The 23834-nt window shown below is 48.2% G+C and overlaps 1 protein-coding gene across 12 annotated transcripts in view; it reads left to right on the top strand.

The window, feature by feature from the left end:
- Positions 1 to 23834, top strand: part of DYSF (dysferlin) — a 220569-nt gene that overhangs the window by 33369 nt on the left and 163366 nt on the right. For 7 of the 12 annotated variants that reach the window (XM_077766310.1, XM_077766308.1, XM_077766305.1 and 4 more), the window contains exons 3-10: positions 2061 to 2068; positions 2937 to 2965; positions 5322 to 5472; positions 16680 to 16794; positions 18489 to 18700; positions 21007 to 21135; positions 21574 to 21636; positions 22384 to 22434. In XM_077766310.1, coding sequence (XP_077622436.1) covers positions 2061 to 2068; positions 2937 to 2965; positions 5322 to 5472; positions 16680 to 16794; positions 18489 to 18700; positions 21007 to 21135; positions 21574 to 21636; positions 22384 to 22434 — 758 coding nt within the window. Of the gene's footprint in view, positions 1 to 2060; positions 2069 to 2936; positions 2966 to 5321; positions 5473 to 16679; positions 16795 to 18033; positions 18127 to 18488; positions 18701 to 21006; positions 21136 to 21573; positions 21637 to 22383; positions 22435 to 23834 lie in introns of all 12 variants that reach the window. The other 5 variants (XM_077766302.1, XM_077766301.1, XM_077766300.1 and 2 more) reach the window with 1 other exon arrangement.

Below are 23834 nucleotides of genomic sequence, written 5' to 3'. Positions count from 1 at the left end.
GGGCTCTTCCCCTCTGCCAGGCTCTGCACACACTCAGAGCTGGTTTCGAGGCAGCTGGTGCAGGACCCCCAGGCCCCTCCTTGCTTCATATGACTGAATCCTGTCTGCCACAAGGGGCCATTGGTTGGTATCAGTGCCAGTGGTACTGAGCACAGGGCATCGCATGTTTCATGTAGAGTTTGTGCCTCAGTCTTGATCTCTGGATGCCCGTGGGTCTCCCTGAGCGTCTGGTCCCTCCTCCCCCTCTCCTCCATCTCTGTGGAAGAATGAATGAAGAGTGGCCATAAGGGTTTCCTATGATCAAGCCTCAGACCCAGCCTACCTCCCCAGGAGGTCCGGCCTCCCCCAGGCTGGCCTCCCAGAGCAGTTCTGAGCTGCCTACCCTGGGGCAGTCTGCTCCTTAGGCTTGGGTACAGGCAGCCTGCTGTGCTGCCTCCAGCCTCTCCTCCTAGAGAAGAGGGGGCTTGTGAAGCTACCCAGCTCCTCCAAAGGACTGGTCCCAAGGCCTGTGACAGGGGTGGAAGGTGGGGGCATTTCAAGGTCCAGAAAGATATTAAGGGAGGAAATAACAAGCGGTCCCTTCTGGCCCAGGTCTCCCAGCCTCCGGAGGTGCCTGGGCTGGCGGGGGTGGGGCCTGCACTTCCCTCTGCATTTCCTCCCATTGTTCCTGCCCCACTTCCGGGAATTCTCCATAGGGGGAGGGTTGGCTGACCTGGTGCCAGAGAGGGAGGCCACAGAGGCCAGGCCTTGCTCTTACAGCAGCCTCCAGGGCTCCCTTCCAGCAGCACGTCTTCCCCACCAGGCCTGACATCTCCACTCCCACTGTCCGGCTCTGCCTTTCCCTCCCCTATGTGACCCCTCAGGGATGTGGGGACCTGAGCTCTGGGGCAGGCTCTGCCAGTCACCAGTCAGTCTCTCTGCTCTGCTGCCCCAAGGGAAGTGTCACTCTGATGGCATGGATTCACAGGTCTTTTACACCTCCTGTCTTGTCTTTTTGACATTGCCTGTGTTCTGGTGTCACCTGGCTAACAGGGGTTTGCGCCTAGGTGAGTCACAGAAGCTGTAGCTGGTAGAGTTGTTGTTGCACAAAGGAAACTTTATTTGCAGCAGATGAAGATCATGGGGAAGTAACTTCAAAAGCCATGACTCCGCTAGCAAGGGGTGAATGCGTTCCTTTTATTTAAAATCTTTAGATAGGGCCTGAGGTCAGTCATGCACCTTAAGGAAATATGCCTGTACTTATATTGTATGTTATGTAAATGAGGCTTGCGCTCTCCTCAGGCAGAGATCGTAGTATTATAATGAGGTAAAGGTAACTGTCAGTCACTGCACGGAAAGGTAAAGGTAACTGTTAGTCACTGCACGGTTCACTTCGTGGTTCATCCGCAGTTGTACGTGGAGAGTTAAGCTTGACCTCGTCTGTGTAGTCTGGGCCCCTGGAACTCTTCCTCAGGGTAGTTTCTATTGTTTGAGGGGTAGTTTTGGTTTCCACCACAGGACACTATGCCAGTGGGGTCTTTTTCCTGAGTTAAGTGAGAAGCTGGAAAGAAGAGCTTATGGAAAAATGTGGGACAAAGGTCAGTGGGTCCAAGCAGGTGAGCAGTAAAGGTCAAGTCTTGGGTTCTACCTGGTGACATTGAGGACACTTTAGTCAACACACTGGTGACAGGTGCCTTCCCCACGCTGGCCCTATGGGATGGAGACACTCCAGGAGCTCCTGCTTATGCTGTGGTACAAGCCTGCTCTGTGCTGTGAGGGAATATAACACACAGCAGCCCAGATTCTAGAAAATGTGACTCCTGGCATCATGAGGAATGAATAGTAGTGACCATCTTTCTCTTTAGCCCTTTCTTTAAAGAAATGTCAGAAAAATGTTACAAAATTTGAAGGAACCTGTAAGGTGACTAACAGTCCACAGTTCCCAAGAAGAATGGAGCTCAAGTGATTTTATTGTCCAGAAGCTTACATAAGCAGCAGTTAATTAATTAGTAATTCATTACTTTTATCATGGTAAAATATACATCACAAAACTTACCATTTTAACCATGGAGAGTGTACAGTTCAGTGGGTTAAGCACATTCATGCTGTTGTGCATTCATCACCACCATCCATCTCTGGGACTTTTTCATCTTCCCAAACTGAAACTGTACCCACTAAATAATAACTCCCCATTTCCACTGCCTCCAGCCCCTGGTAACATCTCTTTTATTTTCTTTCTTCATGAACTTGCTTATTCTAGGAACTTCATGTAAATGGAATCATACAGTAGGTGTCTTTTTGTATCTGGCTTATTTCACTTAGTATCATGTCTCCAAGGTTCATCATGTCGCAGGTGTCAGACTTTCTTTCCTTTTTTGAGGCTTAATAATATTTCATTGTATGTACGTTTTTAATTCATTCATTTTATTTTAATTGTTTATGGCATTTTATTTATCCATTGATCTGTTTATTTATTCCTCTATTGATAGATACTTGGGTTGTTTAAGTTTTAGGCGATTGTGAATAATTCTATTATGAACATGGGTGGGCAAATCTCTCTCCGAGTCCCTGATTTCAATTCTTTTGGATAATACCCAGAAATGGAATTGCTAGATTTTATGGTTTGATCCGTTTTTCCATTCCCACCACCAAGGCACAAGGGTTCCAGTTTCTCCACATCCTCACCCACTTTCTGTTTTTTTGATAGCGGCCATCCTAGTAAATGTGAGGTAGTATCTCATTGTGAACAGCCAGTTTTTTTTCTTTTTATGAATATTTATTTATTTATTTTTATTTATTTTTAAAATATTTTTTATTTATTTGCTTATTTTTCTTGTATTTGTTTGCTGAACTTGTGCTAATTGAGACAGATAATATATTTTTTAATGTTTTTTATTTATTTTTGAGAGAGAGAGACAGTGTGAACAGGGGAGGGTCAGAGAGAGAGGGAGACACAGAATCTGAAACAGGCTCCAGGCTCTGAGCTGTCAGCACAGAGCCCGACATGGGGCTCGAACCCACGAACCGTGAGATCATGACCTGAGCCGAAGTTGGACGCCTAACTAACTGAACCACCCAGGCGCCCCATTATTTTTTAAATTTAAACTTTAGTTAGTTAACATACAGTGGAATATTGGCTTCAGGAGTAGAATTCAGCGATTGATCACTTACGTACAACACCCAGTGCTCATCGCAAGTGCCCTTCTTAGTACCCATCAACCACCTAGTCCATCTCCCACCCACCTCTATCACCTCTCAGTTTTTTCTCTATCACTAAGAGTCTCTAGTGGTTTGTTTCCCTTTCTTTTCTTCCCCACAGCCTCCCTTCCCATATGTTCATCTGCTTTGTTTCTTTCCACATATGAATGAAATAATATGGTATTTGTTTTTCTGATTGACTTATTTTGCTTAGCATAATACATTCTAGCTCCATTGTCACTGCAAATGGCAAGATATCATTCTGTTTGATGGCTGAGTAATATTCCGTTATATTTATATATTCCATTATACACACACACACATCCCACATCTTCTTTATCCATTCATTAATGGATGGACATTTGGGCTCTCTCCATAGTTTGGCTATTGTTGATAGTGCTGCTATAAACATTGGGGTGCATGTGCCCCTTTAAATCTGTATTTTTGTATCCTTTGGGTAACTACCTAGTAGTGCAATTGCTGGATTGTAGGGTAGTTCTATTTTTAGTTTCTTGAGGAGCCTCCATATTGTTCTCCAGAGTTACTGCACCAATTTGCATTCCCACCAACTGTGTAAAAGGGTTCCCCTGTCTCCTCATCCTTGCCAATATTTGTTGTTTCTTATATTGTTAATTTTAGCCATTCTGACAGGTGTGAGGTGGTATCTCATTATGGTTTTGATTTGTGTTTCCATGATATTGAGTGATGTTGAGAATCTTTTCATGTGTCTGTTAGGTATCTGGATGTCTTCTTTGGAAAAGTGTCTATTCATGTCTTCTGCCCATTTCTTATCTGTGTTATTTGTATTTTGGGTCTTGAGTTTGATCAGTTCTTTATAGATTTTGGGTACTAACCCTTTATCCGATATGTCATTTGCAAATATCTTCTCCCATCCGTAGGCTGCCTTTTCCTTTTGTTGATTATTTCCCTTGCTGTGCAGAAGCTTTTTATCTGGAAGGCCCAGTAGCTCATGTTTGCTTTTGTTTCTCTTGACTTTGGAGACATGTCTAGTAAGAAGTTGCTGCAGCCGAGGTTAAAGAGGTTGCTGCCCGTATTCTCCTCTAGGATTTTGACGGCTTCCTGTGTGAGCAGCCAGTTTTAAAAATCAGCTATTTGGGTCAAGATAGAAGTTTTATTTCATAAAACTACATAAAACCCACATTTATAAAAACCTATATTCAAATCAGTTGTTACAGACACTAGAAAAAAAGAAGGCCCCAAATAACAGGTGTGCTGTTTATTCATCAGGGAAAAAAAATTAAGAAGCAAATGATGAGAGCACTCTTGTGGCTTTTCATTGTCCACACCCTGACAGCAATATGCAGGAGGCACACAGAAGTCTGATGCAGACCTCAGGCAACAGTTCTGATGGACAAGGGCCACTTGCTGTCCCTGATTTCCTACAACTGCTACAGAGGTGCAGAATGCAATTTGCCCGTTTGGGAACACAAACGTTTTCCTTGGCACTCTCTGAAGGATGCCTTAATTGATCGTCACTCAGCGACCTACTCTTTCTAAGAGCCTATATATTTATGGGACCCCCACCCCTCAGTCGGAGGTGCTTCCTTAGGTGTGTGTGGTGTGACAGTCCTGGGCTTCTCTTGGGAGTGGGGCATATCCACCCTGACCCAATTTGCTTTTCTCCCTGTCTCTGAAGACAGGAAAGACTGTTTTTCATTTATGATCATTGCTGGCCAAGGCCTGGGAAAGCAGTATAGATGGCCGGTGTAGATGGGGGACAGAGGGGCTATTGCAGCTTCAGAGCAAGGCAGATGTGGTGGTAGAGAAACTGCCCTGCTTTCAGGAAGACACTGGCCTGGTGGATTTGCTGAGGCCTGATGGCCAGGACAGCCCTTATATGGAAGTGTCCAGGAGGACAGGGGTGTGGGGCTGGACCTCTGGGGAGAGGCAGAAAGGGGTCAAAGTTGACCTTGGGAGAAGGTGTCTCTCATCCTTGTGCAGGGAGAGGGGCCTGGCCCTTCAGGGATGGTACATGGGGTGGCTGGGGGCAGGTGCTAGGGAGCATGGAGGGGTCCTAGGGGACTGTGGTGTTTTCGGCAGATCAGCTTTGCCTGCAGGGTGTTTGTTTGTACGGTAAGGTGGTAGTGGTGGGGCTGGGGGTGGAATGTTGGGAGAAGAGGCAGGCACGTTAGGGTAGTTCTTTACATTCTACTTCTCTCTCCACTTAGGTTTTTGGGGGAAGCCAAAGTCCCACTTCGGGAGGTCCTTGCTACCCCCAGTCTATCTGCCAGCTTCAATGCTCCCCTGCTGGACACCAAGAATCAACCCACGGGGGTAAGTACCCACTGGACCTTTGCATCAGGCTGGTGTCTGGTCTGAGGCCTTGCCTTTCTGATGCAAGTGGTGTGTCATAGCTCACCTACCAGCAACCAGGCCTGACCCTCCCTGGCGAGAGATCAGGGTGCTGGGGAAGGGAGCTGGCATGGAAGAGGTGGGAAGGGGACAAGAGAGAACCCTGGCCCCACCCGCTGGGCTCAAGTCAGCCTTGTCTCACACCAGCTTTGCTGTCCCTGGGTCCCCTCCTGCTTTGGAGGGAGGCACAGTCACCTCCTGGGATTGATTTTTCTCTAGAAACCTCATGTGTCCCCAAGCTTCCTGGGCAGCCTTGGTTATGGCTCCCCCAGTCTCCTTGGCAGCCCTCCTTCACCACCCAGGCCCCATCTCTGGATCCGGAATATCTGACTCATCTGGGTCACAGATCACAAGGGAAGGGGACAGACATTCCCCTCCCCTGCCCACCAGGACCTGTCAGACCCTCTTCCTTTCCTCCATTGTCCTTCCTGCCCCTCCCCCAGCTTTTCCAGTGCTTTCCCAGTCCTAGCAGACAATTTCCAGCCCTCACCTCTGGCTTCCCGTTATTTTTAGGGAGCTAAATATATGCTGCCTGGTTCTTTCTTCCTGGTCAGTAGAATTCCTGACCTTCCCTGTGGGTCAGCTCCACCTCCCAGGATGCACTGGGGGACTATCCGTTTGGAAATACTTCCTCCCAGAGAGGCCCTAGGGATTCTGGGCTTAGCTCTCTTAGACTGGGGCTACAATGTGTGTGTGTGTGTGAAGGTGGGGGCTCTTGGCTGGCTTAATGAGTCAGGAAATGGCCAATCTGGGCAGAACTTTGAATGGAACCGCTACTGGGTATTGAGAGCTGGAGAAAGAGAGTGACTGACTAAAGTCACACAGTGAATCCATGTCCAAATGGGGACAAATGGGAAGGTGGCACATCTAAACTCTCACGGGTGGAAGGGACTTGAATGGATTCCTGGTCCACTGACCTTCTGATTCTGGAATTTCCTCTAGAGGCATCTTAGGCCAATGTTGGCTGGATGCTTCCCTGATGAGAGATGTTACTTCCCAGGATAATCCATCCCTTTCTCAGATAGTGCTCACGGGCAGAACATTTGGGTTTAGTGCAGTGATCACTTGTAGGGTTGTAACCTCTTTAGGAGCTTTCCAGGTGAAATCTGAAACCAGCTCCCTTTCAAGGAAGGCAGGGAAGAGCAAAGAAAGAGGCAGGCTGCTCTAGACTGGTAGACAGCAGGTTTAGTTAGCAAGGGAACTTACCGATGAGGTTTGTCTGGGGCAACATCAAGAGAAGTAGATCTCTGTACGCATCCACAAAATCTTTAAAGTATATAGAGGTCTTAACTGGGTTCAGTCATGTATGCAATCCAGATAGTCTCAACACCATGTCACTAGCTCAAGACTGTGCCTGGAGCAGCCTTGAGAGCAAGGACAGCAAGCAGAACTTACATTTCAAGGATAGTAGAGGGGAGGAGGAGCCTCTGCCTAGATTTAGCTCATGGATCAACTGGTGGGCGTGTCCTCTGATGACCTCCAACATCACTCAGCCTGTCTCCCTTGTCCTCCATCTGAACTCTCCAGTCTACTTATGCAATCTAAGGGGTCTAGCACCAACTTCCAATGTGTATGTGGGTTCCCCCACACCACCAAGCAGTTCTCTGACACCAGCAGGGCATCCTACAGTTCAACTCAGTGCTGACACTGTCTATCCAGACACAGCTCCGGATTAAGGGCTTAGTCCTGCAAGACCTTCCCTTCCCCTTCTGATGCCAATCTCAAGTCCAATCTCTAGATCGAATGTTCTTATGACCCCCTTCTTGGGTTTGATTAATTTGGTGGCTCACCAAACTCACAGAGTTTGTGGCTCACAGAACTCAGAGAAATATTTTACTTACTAGGTTACTGTTTATTATCCAACCTGGAAGCTCTCCAGTCCCCGTCCTTTGGGTTTTTATGGAGGCTTCATTGGCAACTGAACTCTCTCTCCAGCCTAGATCCCCTCCCTGGAAGTGGTGGGGGCTGAAGGTTATACAACCCTCTAATTGCAAGGTTGGCTCCACTAGCAACCAGATCCCATCCTTAGGTGATTTCCATTAGCAACAAAAGACACCTTTATGGTCTTATCATTTAGGAAATTCCAAGGAGTTCCCAGAAGGAGCTATGTGACAGAATTAGGGACAATGACCAAATAGACATATATACACACACATATTTGTAATTATTAATCACAGTATCGGATCCAAGCACTTCTGAATCCTGAAGAGGACCACGGCTTTCTCTAAAGGTATAGAGTACTAATGGAGGAACTGTACGTAGCTGGTGAGGGAGATACTTTGAGTCAAGGATCTACTTGGAGCTCCTCCAACAAATCTCAGGGCTGGCCTACCTACTTTGCTGTGTTTGAGCCCCTCTTTTAGAGTTCCTGGGCCCAATCTCAACTGGGGCTGCCCCCACCAACATCAACTCAATTCTGATAGTATCTATCCAGAGACAGTATCAGATTCCACCAATTAAGGATTCAGTCCTATAAGTCTGCCTCCACCTCCCAATTTAGATGCCAGTCACAAGCCCCAGACTGTCTCCTGTGCTTCTGACTAACAAGGTACAGATTGGAGTTTCCAGTGACCTTCTCCCTAGGTTTGATTAATTTGTGAGAGCAGCTTATAGAACTCAGAGAAACACTAACATTTGCCAGTTTATTAAAAGATTTGATAAAGGATATAAATCAACAGCTGGAAAAAGAGATACATAGGACAAGGTCCTGAACAAAGGAAATTTCTGTCCTTGTGGAGTGTGGGGCCCTGTTCAGTGGCATATGGAAGTATTCTGGTTCCCTAAACATGGACGCTCTCAGAAAAAGGAGGCCAAAACACTTGAGTTTTGAATGGAGGCATCATTACAGTCATGATGGACTAAGTCATTGGCCATTGACTGATTCACCTGCCAACTCCTCTTCCCTTCCCAAAGGTCAAGAGGGATGGGACTGAAAGTTCCAACTCTCTAATCACATGGTTGGTCCTCCTGGCAACCAGCTCCCACCCATGAGTGGGGTCCAAAAGTCACCTTCATTAATAACAAGACACCCATTTTATCTTTAAGGCTCTGAAGTGTTTTCAGGAACTGTGGATGAAGACCAATATATCTGAGAAGTATTTTGGTCACCTGAATGGCCAAATATGTATTTCTTATAAATCATTAAATCACAGCCCCTGGTGCCTCCAATCAGGGTTTTAGCTTCCTGGGTGTGCTGCTAAAACACCTGTCCACTCTTGCCCTCTGTGCATCTATGACTGGTGTTTCCTGAAAGTTCTCCTGCACTTGTGCCCCTCCAGCCTCAGAGGCCCGTCTAGCCCCTGAGACACAGCTTCTCATACCTGGACCCTGTCCATGTGGCTGAGCCAGGTTGGTGACCATCCCTGGATGCCTCACCTCTTCCCCTCTGGTTCTTTGTTTCTGCACTCTCGTTTGCACTTCATGCTCACCAGCTGGGAACCTGCTGCCTTCTCCTTTCTGGGTTGGGACTCCTGCCTGTCTGCAGAGATTGCCAGTTCTTCAGAGACCATGTCTCCAGGAGGGTGTGAAAGCCAGAAGGTGATGGATGGGAGAGGAAGGCTAAGCCCTGCTTGGTGGCCCCCAGCTGAGCACAGGCTAGGGGAGCTGGGGCCAGGAGGTAGCTCTGGCCAGTGGAGACTATCTGAGTCCGTTTTCTAGTGCCTGTGATAGTGCTAAGTCACAGAGCCCTGCCTGAGCTGGGGCTTCCCACCGGGGATCTGGGAACCAGAGAACTTAGGCTGCACTCAGAAGGGACAGGGAGCCTCGCCAGAGGCTCAGGATTCTCACTAGTTATTTACTGAGGCTGATTTCTGAGTGGGGCCTAATGGGCAGAGCATGTCCGGTACCCAATTGAGTTTAGCTCAGATTGTCAAAGCAGCCTGCTGACAGAGTGACAGGAGTGACGACAAGGTGCGAGATCCTTGGAAAGCCCTGGAAGGACTGAGAGGAGGAAGAAGGCTGGGACAGACAGTGAAATCCTGCTGCAGGCTGGCTTGTGGACTCCGTTCACCCACATGCCTTCGGATGTGGCGCACCGCTCTGTGTGCCATGAGAAGATGGCACATCTGTCCTCAGACAGATTCTAGACTGAGGGGAAACCACTGTCCCTGTCCTGGGGGAGGCTCCGGGCTCGTGGCGGTGCTGGACACACAGGACAGTAGCAACATACTCGCAAATGTACTTGGAGAGCAGCTTGCTAATGAGCGTGTGGACACAGCACGAAAACTGGCGGTATTACCTGTCTTTTTTTTTTTTAAGTTTATTTATTTTGAGGGAGAGAGAGCAGAAGGGGCAGAGAGAGAATCCCAAAGTAGGTTCTGCACCATCAGCACAGAGCTGGATGTGGGGCTTGAACTCACGAGCCGCGGGATCATGACTGGATCAAAGCCAAGAGTCGGACGTTTGACCGACTGAGCCATCCAGGTGCCCCGGTATTCCCTCAGTGTTAACAACCAGAGGCAGATCCGAAAGGGGAACCTGCTGGGTGACAAGGACACATGAACCCCAGCGGTGTAGTGGGCTGGGGAGCCAGGGAGGCACTGTGTGTGTTGGGAGCAGGGACTAGAGGGGAGCAGACACAGAGCACTGGTGAGTCCCTGAGTTTCTTTTAGGCAGTTTGGACATGCTGCCAACCATTCTTGCCTCAGGCAGGGCCACATCTTACCCTCCCCCAGCTTCTTAGGTGTTATCTCAGAGAAAGGTAATAAATGAGACTGTGACCCATGTGAGGCTTTCCTATTCACTCATGCGTGTGTGTCGGGGGAAGTAGGAGTGGGCTGGTCTAGGGTTTGGTCGTGCTAAGCTCACTGTCAGGAGAGCTGCAGCTTAGGAAGCAGGCAGTAAGCAATGGGCTGAGCATGGTGGGGTGGGTGAAGGACCCCAGAGCTGGGCCGCATAACCTGGAGGAGGATCTGATGAGGGTGTCCTCTGCCTTTGTCTTTGGTTTCCTAGGCCCTTCTAGCCTGGCCAGACAGGACCTTTCAGAGTTCTGTGATATTATTGACTGTAGCCCCCAAGGTGGCAGACATGGGTGACTGAGATAACCTGCTCCAGGGCAGCCTGTTCTGGTGGACACATGACTGACTGATGGTCTTGTGACGGGATGACTGCATGGTGGTGCCAGGGCCGGAGACTTGAAGAGCAGGGCTGTCAGGTGGGGTACCTTCATGTGGACATCCCCAGGAGGACTCTAGGCCAAGGTCGTGTGGTTTGGGAGAGCATGGAGCTCACATACATCCCATAGGAGGAAAATATCAGCTCTGGTTCTGTCTGGAGAAAGGGACAGGCAATGAGGTATGGCATCGTGGTGAAGGTGGGAGGTTCTGACCTGGGTGGGATTCATAGGCATGCCCTGTGGGTCCCCAGTAGAGCTAAAGGCTTTCAGTGTTAATCACCTGTGGTCCTGAAGCAGTGGTTCCCCAGAGCCTGTTCTAGGTCCTGGGCTCTAGAGCCTCTGAAGCTGCCAGGGATGCCCCTGGAGTTCCTTGACTCCGTGCTGGAAGTCTCATTCAAGTGCCTGGACCCACCGGGATGTTGCCATTTCTTCAGGAGGTTGGTGTAGGGCTCTCAGTGAGGAGGTACCTGATGTTCAAGAAACCCTGGGAAGGGCTCCCTAGGTGGTCTTTGAATTTGGGGGCCGTTGCTCCTTCCTGCTTCTCCTGCAGGGCTGCTCTCGAGCCCCTTGCTGAGGTGTTGGCACCCAGGTGAAGGTGTACAGAAGCTATGCTCTTGTGGGTCCCCCTCCTCTCTGAGCACAGAGATGGTGTGCAAAGTCTCCAACGGTGTGCAGAGGAGCTGGGTAAGCAGGGCAGGCTCTGAGAAGTAAAAAGGGGTGTCCTCCATGGGGATCTACTCCTAGGGCTGGGAGACCTGAGTCACCAAGTATTAGTAGCACTGGGGGCTAAAAGGCAGCCAAGCTGTGCCCATTCCAAGGTTTTGCTCGTCTCTCCTCACCACAGTGGATCGATTTAATTCTGTGGCCTGCAGCTCCTCCTGCTCCCCTGATCCTGCTCACTCTGGTTTCCTTTTCTTTCCAACACACTTTGTAATTTACACATCTATTTCACGGACTATCTAATGTCTGTTTCCTTGCCAATATGTCAGCTTCATGGAGGCAAGAGCCTTTGCTTTGTTCGTGGAAGTAGCCCAGTATCTTGAAGTGCTTGGCCCTTAGTAGGTGCTCCATATATATTGATGCAGGGAGTGAATAAGCAGATTAATGAATGAATGGGTCAGGCCAGATATGTCAGGTAGGGTGCTCTCCACCTTTCAGATAGCTGCCCAACGCAGGCCGAGCCAAGCCACATCACCCCACACTGGGCCAGCCTCATGGGCAGTTAGGCCCTGCACTTGCTTTAATTCTATGCTGTTGCCATATTGAAATTCCTAATAAAATTTTAACAAGAGACCATATTTGGGGAGCCTGGGTGGCTCAGTCAGTTAAGCATCTGATTCTTGATTTCTGCTCAGTTCATGGTCTCACGGTTCATGAGTTTGAGCCCCACGTCAGGCTCTATGCTGATAATGTGGAGCCTGCTTGAGATTCTCTCCCTTTCTCTCTGCTCCTCCCCTGCTCTCTCTCTTTCTCAAAACATAAACAAACAAAATCAAAAACAAAAAACAAGGGACCATGTTTTCATTTTGCACTTGGCCTGTGGCTGGTCCTGAGAGTGGAATTCAGCATGAATGGGTGGGGACTTTATTTGTCTCTCTGAATGAGATTCCTATGGTTATAGTAGAAGCGTGTTTCTCAGGTTTTTAACCATTTATTTTATTTTATTATTTTTTTAAAAAAGTTTTTATTTATTTATTTCGAGAGACAGAGAGAACGCCAGAGGGGGAGGGGCAGAGAGAAAATCCCAAGCAGGATCTGCCCTGTTAGCACAGAGCCCGACATGGGGCTTGAACCCACAAACTGTAAGATCATGACCTGAGCCAAAATCAGGAGTTGGACGCTCACTTGAACAAGTCACCCAGATGCCCCTAACCTTTAATTTTAAAACAATTTAAGTTTTAGAGAAAAATTGCAAGAATAGTACAAAGAATATATTGTTCTAAACCCATTGAGACTAAGTCACTAACCTCCTGGCCCGTCCCCTTAAATTTAGTGTGTATTTTCTCTGATTAAGGACCTTTTCCTATAGAACCCACAACCTGCAGAAACTGAAGAAACTAATGTTGTAACAGCACTGCCGCAGACCCCCATTCGAGTTCATCAGTTTTTTCAACAGTGCTTTGTAGCAAAAAGATCCACTTAAGGATTGTATGTTGTGTTAGTAGTTGTTTTGTCTTTAGTCTCCTCTGGGAGAATTCTTCAGTCTTTCTTTGACTTTTACAACCTTGTGACCTTGATGCTTTTGGGAATACAGGCTGGTTATCCTCTAGAATGTCCTCCAGTTTGGGTCTGTCTGATGTTTTCTTGTAATTAGATTTAGGTGAGTGTCTTTGGCAGGAAGAGAACATAGTGATGCTTTGCTGCCCTCCTTGTATCCCCATTACTGCTCTATTAACCTTGATCATTTGATTAACGTTGCATTTGCTGGCTTTCTCCATTAATCACCAATCCATTCCCTTTTCTAATAGGTAGGAATTGTGGGAGGAGTTACCTTGTGACTCTAAATACTCTGATCCTTATCCAACTTTTACCTGGCCAGTTTTCACATCCATTGTTATTTCCTTGGTTGGATTAATTATTGTTTGGATGGTTGCCAAATGGTGATATTCTAAATCAATTATTTTTTCCTGCATGAAATCAGTTGGTATTTCACTGTAAGGAAGAGCTTTCTTCTGCTTATTTATTTCTTTTTTCTTTTTTCTTTTTTTAAAATATTTTTATTTATTTCTAGGAGAGAGAGAGACAGCGTGAGCAGGGGAGGTCAGAGAGAGAGGGAGACACAGACTCTGAAACAGGCTCCAGGCTCTGAGCTGGCAGTCAGCACAGAGCCCGACGTGGGGCTACAACCCACGAACCGCGAGATCATGACCTAAGCGAAAGTCGGACGCTTAACCGACTAAGCCACCCAGGCGCCCCAATTTCTATGTAGATGAATCTATTCCTATTTTATTCAATGGTTTAATCTGCTACTATATTTACTTTCATATTTAAATTGTCCCAGATTTGGCCAATGGGAGTCCATGAAAATAGGGTTCTGTGTCTTTTGACATGTTTCTATTATTCTTTGAGTAGTTCCTTGTTTTCTGGTGCAAAAAGTTTCCAGGGTCATCTACTTTCCCTCGCCAAGTCCTAGGATTATTTTTCCAAAGAGCCCAACTTGCCTTTTGATAAAGTGGGGAAAAGCTCCAGGTTGTTAAGAAACAGATACCCAGGTCCGCCCCTGAGATGCTGACTGGAATCTCTAAGAGTCCTAGGGTGGCTGCAGAAGCTCTTCTTTCCTCTTTGGGTTGCCGGAGCTTAGGATGCACAGCTGGCTGCCTGCTCAAGTGGCGACACCTGGTGGTGGTTCACAAACCTTGCCGGCCGTGAGGGCAGTGCCTTGGTTTCAGGACATAAAGGGTCTCATTGCCTTCCCTGGCCTTGCCCTGGGTCAACTGGGATGTTGGGATGACTCTGGCTTCCTTTGCTGGTGTTCTGCGCCCCACCCTTCCACTGGTCCCGCCCTCTCATAGCCTGGCCGTCCCTTTCCAGTGCCCAGTCTGGGAGATTCAAGCCCTAGACCTGGAGACATCCAGGACCTTCAGCCATTTCTGTCTCAGGACCAGGATTACCCCCAGGAATTTCTGGAATCAGTAGAGATGTCTAGTGAAATATGCTGAGCTGCTCAAAGGATATGATGCATTATTGACAATTATGTTTATAAAGGATTTGTCAAGGGACGCTTGGGTGGCTCAGTCTGTTAAGTGTCTGACTTTGACTCAGGTCATGATCTTGCCATTCTTGAGTTTAAGCCCCACATCAGGATCTGTGCTGACAGCTCAGAANTACTTTTAAAGTTAAAAACAGGAAACTTAGCTCTTTACTAAGTGCAACAAATTGTAATAATAGACAAAATTCTAACATTATTATTATTCCCAAGACATGTACTTACTGCTTTTTCTCTTTAGAAAATAGATATATGGTTTTTTTTGTAGAAAATTTAGAAAATACAGGAAAATGAAAAGAATAAAAATCATGGCTCTACCTTCCCACTGTTATTAGTAATATATTCTTCTATAGTATGGCTTTTTAATTTTTTTAATGTTTATTTATTTTTGAGACAGAGATAGAGAGAGCGCGAGTGCATGAGTCNGACCTTCAGCCATTTCTGTCTCAGGACCAGGATTACCCCCAGGAATTTCTGGAATCAGTAGAGATGTCTAGTGAAATATGCTGAGCTGCTCAAAGGATATGATGCATTATTGACAATTATGTTTATAAAGGATTTGTCAAGGGACGCTTGGGTGGCTCAGTCTGTTAAGTGTCTGACTTTGACTCAGGTCATGATCTTGCCATTCTTGAGTTTAAGCCCCACATCAGGATCTGTGCTGACAGCTCAGAAACTGGAGCCTGCTTTGAATTCTGTGTCTCCCTCTCTCTCTGCCCCTGTCCTGCTCACACTCTGTCTGTCTCTCTCAAAAATAAATGAACATTAAAAAAAAAAAAAGGGTTTGTCAAAATCTGGGAAATGCTTACTAACAAAAAAAGAAAAGCATTCATTTTTTTTCATTTGAGAGAGAGACAGAGAGAGAGAGAATGAGAGAGAGAGCAAGCAGGGGAGAGGGACAGAGGGAGAGAAAGAGGGAGAGAGAATCTTAGGCAGTTTCTACGCCCTGCATGAGCCAGACTTGGGGCTTGATCCCATGATGCTGGGATCGTGACCTGAGCTGAAATCAAGAGTTGGATGCTTAACCAACTGAGCTACCCAGGTGTCCCCGAAGCATTTTATGTACAGCAGGGGTATACAATATTTGTTTAAATAGATGGGAGAGAATCATATCAAAATGTGAATAAAGGTAGAATTATGGCATTTTATTTTCCCTTGCATTATTTTTTTTCTTTAACATTTTTGTACTCCCTAAACTTTCTTAAATAGAGCATTTATTATTTTGATCAATAAGAATGCTGCCCCAAGAGGCTGGCTGGACCTATGGTACCAGGGAAGGCTGGGCCAGGCCCCCACTGGCCTAGGAGCTGTAAGGCTGGAAAGCCTGCTGAGGCTGTACCTTTTTTCAGGTTCTGGGGCCCTTTGAAGAGTACGCGGTCTTGGGGAGTCATTCCGTAGGGTAAAAAACAGGGCAGGCTTTCCTGGTGCATGAGAGTGTGGTGACTGGTCACTCTCTTCTTGGCTGGTCGAAGCTGGATCAGCTGGGGTTGAGGTGGGGGACAGGGGTACACCTGGGAGGGAAGAGGGCTCAGAAATGTGAGCAGCACCCCAACCCTCTCATAGCTAGCTGGCGCCCGAGCCACCTGTGGAGAAACGGCGAGGGGGGGGGCCCTCAGCTAAGCAGAGTGGCCAAGGGGCCTTTTTTCTGAAGATAGTCCTAGGCTGAGAGATGAAAAATCCTGCAGGAGGGACATCTGGGCGGCTCAGTATGTTAAGTGTCTAACTTTTTATTTCAGCTCAGGTCATGATCTCACAGTTCATAGGATTTACCCCACTTCTGGCTCTGTGCTGACAGCCCATAGCCTGCTTAGGATTCTCTCTCCCTCTCTCTCTGCTCCTCCCCTCCTTGTGTGTGCACACTCTCTCTTTCCCTCTCAAAAGACAGACAGACAGAAAGAAAGAAAGAAAGAAAGATCCTGCAGGAGAGGTTGAATTGCTGATTCATTTATAGAAGCTTACTATGTGCTTTATCAGTTAATTTGATCCCCATGTGATCCTATGAGGAAGGTACTGTTGCTGTTAGTACTGTCATTTTACAGATGCGGAAAGTGAGGCACGGTGAGGTTACAGATCTTGACCAAGATTGCACAGCTCCTGAGTGGTAGAATCTGATTCCAGAATCTGTGCTTCTGACCACTTGACTGTGCCGCTGGGCCCCTGGGGGAGGCTTTGCCACAGCCTCCTGCAAACCTGACCCCCGTCAGAGCCGTTTTCCTGGGTGGAGCGGTAAAAGGAATAGGAAGGATGCTGCAGGTGGTGGTCCAAGGCCAAGGCACTGACCTGCTGCCCTTCCACCCCCGTCTCTTCCAGGCCTCGCTGGTCCTGCAGGTGTCCTACACGCCACTCCCTGGAGCCGTGCCCCTGTTCCCACCCTCCGCGTCGCTGGAACCTTCCCCGACTCTGCCGGACATGGATATGCTGGCTGGTGAGGAACCCGCCCTGGCAGGGCGCTGGGAAGAAGCCCAGCAGCAGTGCTTGAGCCTGGGGGTCGGGGGCATAGTGAGGCTTCAGGCAGCCTCTGCTGCCTTCACCAGGTTGGGGGCTGCCCCGTCCAGAGACGAGAAGACACCAGTGAGTGGGAGGGGGGATCCTGAGAGCTGCCTTCTGCCGTGCAGAAAAAGTGTCACTAGGATGAGTGAGAGGAAGCTCTCCTGGGGAGGGGCCGGGTCTGGGCTGGTGCTCTGTACTATGCAGCTCTCACATGTGTGGGGGCTTCAGAGGGCACACCTATGCTGGGATGGAGTCTGTCCCAGATGATCCCCGAGGCCCCGCCCACTCCAGCAGTGAATGCTGCCCTGGTCTGGCACTTAATAGGCCTTTGGTGATGGCATGTGACAAGAGAGCTGGGTTTTCCTTGAAAGAACCCTGGGCCGAAGTCAGGGACATGAGTTCCTTTCTTGCCTTTGGCACCAAGTAGCTGTGTGACTTTGGGCCAGCCACTCTCCCTCTCTGGGCCTACAATTTATCACTGGCGAAATGAGTAGACTGAGTTAGCAGATTGCAAGGTTGCCTCAGCCCTCTTCCGTTGCTTCTGCTGGCCTGGTCAAGGGAGGATGCAGCCCAGGGTGTTTGGCTTGCCAGTGTGGGCCTGGGGAGGCCTCCATGTGGCCCAGCCTGCTTGAATGTGCGGGAAGCTCTACAGATGGGCCAGGTGGGGACTTGGAACGAGTCTACAGTTTCTCCCACGGTGCAGGGAGCTAGAGGCAGATGCCACATTAGAACCCGAGCAGCGCCTGGTGGGGGTGTGCCCCAAGCCTGTCCTGCCCAGCTGCACTGTTGGAGCTTGGGGATAGGGAAATCGATGTGAACTGGGGCATAGGCTGCCGGGGAGGAGAGGCGGTGGGCAGAAAGAAGGGTGGCTCTGGGGGACAGAGAGTGGGGAGGGTGAGGGGCCTCGAGTGTTCTGGGGCCACCGTGGAGATAGGTCTGACAGAGTTAGGTTCGGGCCACTCAGGGAAAGCTCCCAAAAGTGACGCATTCCTAGTCCTGCCTGGAAGGCAGTGAGAAAGGGACAGTCCCCAGTGGGCATGGGAATGGTTTCTGAGTTTTTGTGCCAGGCTGGGGGCAGGTAGGGAGAGCAGGCTTGGGCTGGGGTGCCCTAGGTTGGCTGCCTTCACCCAGCTCCCTCCTCCCCTCCTGGGGCTGTGCCCTGCCCGAATGCCAGGTGGGGGACAGAGCCGGGCTGAGACTTGGTCCCTGCTCAGTGACAGCACCGTGGACACGAGATACTCTGGAAAGAAGTGGCTGGCCCCCACGGGTGAGACACGGGCCAGGCTGTCCTGAACCTGATCCTACCACCCATAACCGTCTCATTGCGGCCATCCGTCAGCTCTCGAGAGTGGGACGAGGTGGCCAGAGGAGCTGATCCTGCAGGGCACGGTGGGGAGGGCTAGGGCCATTCTCTTCCTTCCCTGCTCACTAACTGGACTGACTGCCCTCCAGTTTCAGCTGTTGGAAGCTCCTCTTCTTTCTCCCTCATCCATCCTGGCTCACTGGGGAGGGGAGGGGAGGTGGGTGGTGGGTCTTAGCGCCCATGCCCTTTGGCTCCTTCATTGGCTGGGCAGGGTCCCAAGCGCAGGGCCAGAGGGACCAGCCCTTACTATCACCCTCTCCTCCCAGACACAGGAGGAGAGGAGGACACTGAGGACCAGGGGCTCACAGGAGATGAGGCAGAGCCGTTAGTGGATCAGAGTGGGGCCCCAGGCCCAGGAGCTCCAGCCACCCCGAGGAAGCCACCTTCCCATCCACCCCCCTACCACTCTGGGAGCAAAAGGAAGAGAAGTGCTCCCACGTCCAGAAAGCTGCTGTCGGACAAACCACAGGACTTCCAGGTAACGGGCTGACTGTCCGCCCATAGTCTCCTCTGTCCAGGCTGGGCCGGGTGCTAAGGGCTCTCCTAGGCAGGAGGCTGTGGTTCCCTGGGCCCCTGAGAGATGCCGAATGAGCAGTTCATGTGCTGTGGCTTCAGAATGCAGCCCCTGGTTTTGGTCTTTAAAAAAATGAGGTGTGTGGGGGAGTGTCACTGCAGAGATTCAGCCTGTCTTTACATTTGTTCTGTGATTTCCAACCAGGGTTTATCTGGCTAGCTAGCTTTTGCTACTCGGGGTGTGATCCTTGGACCAGCAGCGCAAGCAACACCCAAAGTTGGTTAGAAATGCAGACTCTTGAATGCTGAGAACAAACTGAGGACTGATGGGTGTGGAGGGGAGGGAGAGTATGGGCATGGGGGAGGGCACTTGTAGGGATGAGCACTGGGTGTTATATGGAAACCAACTTGACAATAAACTATTTGTAAAAAAACAAAAAAATAAAAAAAGAAATAAAAAGAAATTCCAACTTTCAAAAGCAAAAAAAAAAAAAAAAAGAAATCCAGCCCCCGCCCCTACCAGCCCTGCTGAGTTAGAATCTGCATTTTAACAAGATCCCCAAACCTAGGACACTCTGTCTAGCTCTCTTTTTTTCTCTCTTGATCCATTCTCTTCCTGGTAGCCAAGGATTCTTCTGAAAAGTCATGTGGAATTTGAATTTGTTCAAGCTCTTCACAAAATAAAACTGTTAATATTAACCCTTTGACATATTGTAATCCAAAAATCCATCTCATTTTATTTGCATTTCAATTTTGGTCCTTTGCTTATTCTTTTTCTTTTCCACAAAGTTTTTCATGTTGATATAATGACATTTAGTGATAAAGAACTCTTAGNGTTAAAAACAGGAAACTTAGCTCTTTACTAAGTGCAACAAATTGTAATAATATATTTTAGTTCTAAATTGTGGTAATTTAAGTGAAAGTCCTGGCTGTAACCACTATATATGCCTAAGAGACAAAATTCTAACATTATTATTATTCCCAAGACATGTACTTACTGCTTTTTCTCTTTAGAAAATACATATATGTTTTTTTTTGTAGAAAATTTAGAAAATACAGGAAAATGAAAAGAATAAAAATCATGGCTCTACCTTCCCACTGTTATTAGTAATATATTCTTCTATAGTATGGCTTTTTAATTTTTTTAATGTTTATTTATTTTTGAGACAGAGATAGAGAGAGCGCGAGTGCATGAGTCGGGAAGGGGCAGAGAGAGAGGGAGACACAGAATCAGAAGCAGGCTCCAGGCTTTAGGCTCCGAACTGTCAGCACAGAGCCTGACGCGGGGTTTGAACCCACCAACTGTGAGATCATGACCTGAGCCAAAGTTGGCCACTTAACGGACTGAGCCACCCAGGTGCCCCTATAGTATGGCTTAAAAAAAAGAAGTGTTGATTGATCCATCAATAAATAACTGCTGTTTAAAACTTAAAACCAGTAAGTATCTTATTTTTCCATGAAAATTGTTCTAATATTTTAAAAGTTCATGTTTTAAAATATCTTGCCTAAATGTGAAAGCACAGATATTCCTGAAACCTTATATTACTCAAAGTTCAACAGAGAAAGTTCTTAATTTCTTTCTCAGAACATGAAAAAGCACTGCATCCTATAAAGAATACATTGGGGTTAATTTCCACTATGTAAGCTTGGCCTCTGAGAGAATTATCAGTGAAGGACGTTCAAACCACTCGGATGTGTTGGTGTTGAGGCATCTGAGGGAGGACTTGTGCCAATGTCTGCATAAAACGATCTGGGGTCTGGGTCCTTGGCCCAGCTCTGGAATTTAATGCTGGAAGGTTCCCTGTGGATCCTGGCAGCTTGTGTGTGGAATTGTGGGATTTGATAGATGCAAGGGACCTTGGTAGGAAAATATGATTGTTCTTATAATGCTCTTCCTAATTCTTATTTTTTTATTTATTAAAGTTTATTTCTTTATTTTGAGAGAGAGAGAGAGAGACAGAGAGAGAGGAGGAGAGAGAGAGAGAGAGAAAGATCGTGAGTGGGGAAGGGGCAGAGAGAGAGTGAGAGAGAGAGAATGTCCTAAGCAGGCTTTGTGTTGTCAGCACAGAGCCCCCGTGGAGCTAATTCCACCAACCATAAGACCGAGACCTGAGCTAAAATCAAGAGCTAGGTACTTACCCGATCAAGTCACCCAGGTGCCCCCTAATTCCTTTTTCATACCCTTCCAAGAAGCCAGCAGTGGTTTCTGACTCTCTTTGGGGACTGACTGCTTCCCCTTTCCTGTTGCTCATGCTTTCTCCTGGCTTTCAGATCAGGGTGCAAGTGATCGAGGGGCGTCAGCTGCCGGGGGTGAACATCAAGCCTGTGGTCAAGGTCACTGCTGCCGGGCAGACCAAGAGGACACGGATCCACAAGGGAAACAACCCAGTCTTCAATGAGGTGGGAGGTGCTGGTTATCAGGGCTAGGACCTTGGTGGCCCTTCCTGACTGGGAGCACACAAGATACCTGGCGATCTACTCATTTCTGTATATGGCACTAACTTTGTGGGGAAGGATATGCTGGGTGCTGAGTAGTTTATCTGAGGACCTGGAGGGAGGATTCTAGCTCTTATTCCTGCCTTGGCCTCCTGATGCTCCACATCTCTGTCATGCTATAGGGCCAGCCATCCACCCTGTCCCTGAGATGACAGCCTCCATGAGGTCAGGGATGGAATACCCTGGAACTTGTTGAATCCCCAGAGCTCGTTGCTGGACTGTGCTCTGTCCACACTTCTGTGTGGACCAGATGTGAAGGCTGTGGGTGGTGGCTGACCCTCTATGTCTCTAGCCCTGAGGTCAGCGGCTACTCATTTGTTTCCCTTTCACCCTGGACCACAGACCCTTTTCTTCAATGTGTTTGACTCTCCCTCGGAGCTGTTTGACGAGCCCATCTTCATCACGGTACGTGTCAGGCATCAGTGTTCTCTGTGGGTTACATGTCTACTCACGCACATGTCCGTGTGCATACATGCACATGTGCGTGTCAGCATGCATGTGCGTTCATGTATGCCTGTCGGCGTGAGTGTTGGCATTTGCGAGAAAGAAGCCATAAAGCCCAGGGCAACGGGTGATGTGGAGCAGGTCACTGTTAAGTTCTGCCGGTCACAGAAATGCCTTCTGTAGCTCAGAGGTGGGGAGCCTCTGCTGCCCAGCTGCTCAGCAACCCCCAGATGCTGTAGTGCAGGGCCCTGGAATCATTCCTGCAGTGGACACTTGTTTTCATTTTATTTTGTTTGCCCGTGTGCCTGCTTCTGGCCAGGATTTTCTCTCTTTGGGCCTAAGCTCTTTTTTTTTGGGGGGGGTCTTTCTTCTGGAACACAGTATAGTTTAGTTGCTGAACGTGTGGGCTCTGGAGCCAAACTGTCTGGGTTCTGGTTCTGCCTGTGCATTTAGGGGTTGTGTGCTTCCATACAAGTCCTGTAATGTCTCTGTGCCTCTGTTTCTTCATCTGTAGAAAGGAGGCAATAATACTCCCTACTCGTGGGGTTCGTGTGAGGGTTAAACATCGCTCAGAACGATCTCTGGAACAGAGCAAGCGCTACCCAAGTGTTGGCTGTTACTACTTGGGAGGGAAGGTCTATTGTGTGGGTCCTGCCTGGGCCAACATTTACTTTCAAGTGAGAGTTTTAATTCATCTTTCCCCCACAGGTGGTAGACTCCCGTTCTCTCAGGACAGATGCTCTCATTGGGGAATTCCGGGTAATTATTTATTTTCTTTGAAATCCGTTCTCGCTAATTCACGTTAGTAGAAACTCTGTACATAATGTGCAGAGGCTGGTGCTATAAGGGTCCTGTTCCTCTTGTCTGTGTTGGAGAAATATAGTTAAAAGTTTGTTTAATGTTTATTTTTGAAGGAGAGAGAGAGAGACCATGAACAGGGTGGGGGACGAGAGGCAGAGAGAGAGAGGGGGACACAGAATCCGAAGCAGGCTCCAGGCTCTGAGCTGTCAGCACAGAGCCTGATGTGGGGCTCGAACTCATGAGCTGCGAGATCATGACCTGAGCTGAAGTCGGGTGCTTAACTGACATAGCCACCCAGGTGCCTAAGTTGGTTAAAAAACAAAACAAAACAAAACAAAACAAAAAACAAAATCTTCTCTGAACTCAGAAATACTGTCGACAATGGCCGTAGAGAAAGAACAGACTTTTATTGTTGAATAAGCGTTCACCTAAAGGTGACACACATGGCAGACAATCTGCTAGGAGACTGGAAGGGAAGAAGGAAGGAAATCCTGTACACAGCCAAGCAGATGCAACCCATTCCGTACATGTTCTCAAGGCAACTAGTCCTCAGGTGAGACGACAGGACAGCACCCTCGGTCACACACACTCATCTTACCTATTGGTAATTGGGTTGACCCTCTGTGCTAGCGAGCTGACTATATCCAGAGGAAAAAAGACAGAAAAGCTTGCATTTTATGATGAGGGTTGTTTTACAACGTGGAGCTGGGCTTGTGCTTTGGGTAGGTTCCTCCTTTCCCACAGAAAAACAGAGAAAATATCTCTGTTTCCATTACAAGATTCTAAGATAAATGTTCTGACAAAAAGGAAGGAGGGGGAAATATCTTTCCCTGCATCCAGCAAGGGGAATTCAGCTTCTTCTGATTCCTGTCGGTTCTTACATCTGGGAAAACAGCATGAAATTGGCAGTTGGGTGACCGTTCTCCTAATTCTGACCATCTTGGGCCAGCGTGACACCAGCGCTCTGTGCCCAGAGCGCACCCCTGCTCTGGTTTGGAGCGGGGTCCACATGTGGAGTCCAGGGGATCAGGGTGCAATGCAGGGGAGAGGGGGGAGCCTGCCCCTCCATTTGTCCCGGACTGTGCTGCAGAGAACCCAGAACTGACAGTATGATTCAGCTCGCAGGAAGGCATCAGCAGTTCTCATAAAGCAAAGGCAACTAGCAATGGAAACCATTGCGAGTGGCATTTTAATGCGATTCTTACTGATTTTCGCACTTCTGAATCTTCAGGCGTCTATCAAATGGAAAGCAGGCATATTTTAACCTTCCCATGCTATCCAAGTAAAAAATGGCCCCTTCTCTGGGAAGTAGTCACAAGATAGAAAACTAAGTCAATTTTCCTGGACAAGCCGTTTTA

The sequence above is a fragment of the Crocuta crocuta genome, unplaced genomic scaffold (assembly GCF_008692635.1).
Source record: "Crocuta crocuta isolate KB4526 unplaced genomic scaffold, BGI_CrCroc_1.0 scaffold113, whole genome shotgun sequence".
NCBI classification, from domain to species: domain Eukaryota; kingdom Metazoa; phylum Chordata; class Mammalia; order Carnivora; family Hyaenidae; genus Crocuta; species Crocuta crocuta.
Note: the sequence above shows the minus strand (reverse complement) of the source record. Positions and strands in the feature narration are given on the sequence as shown.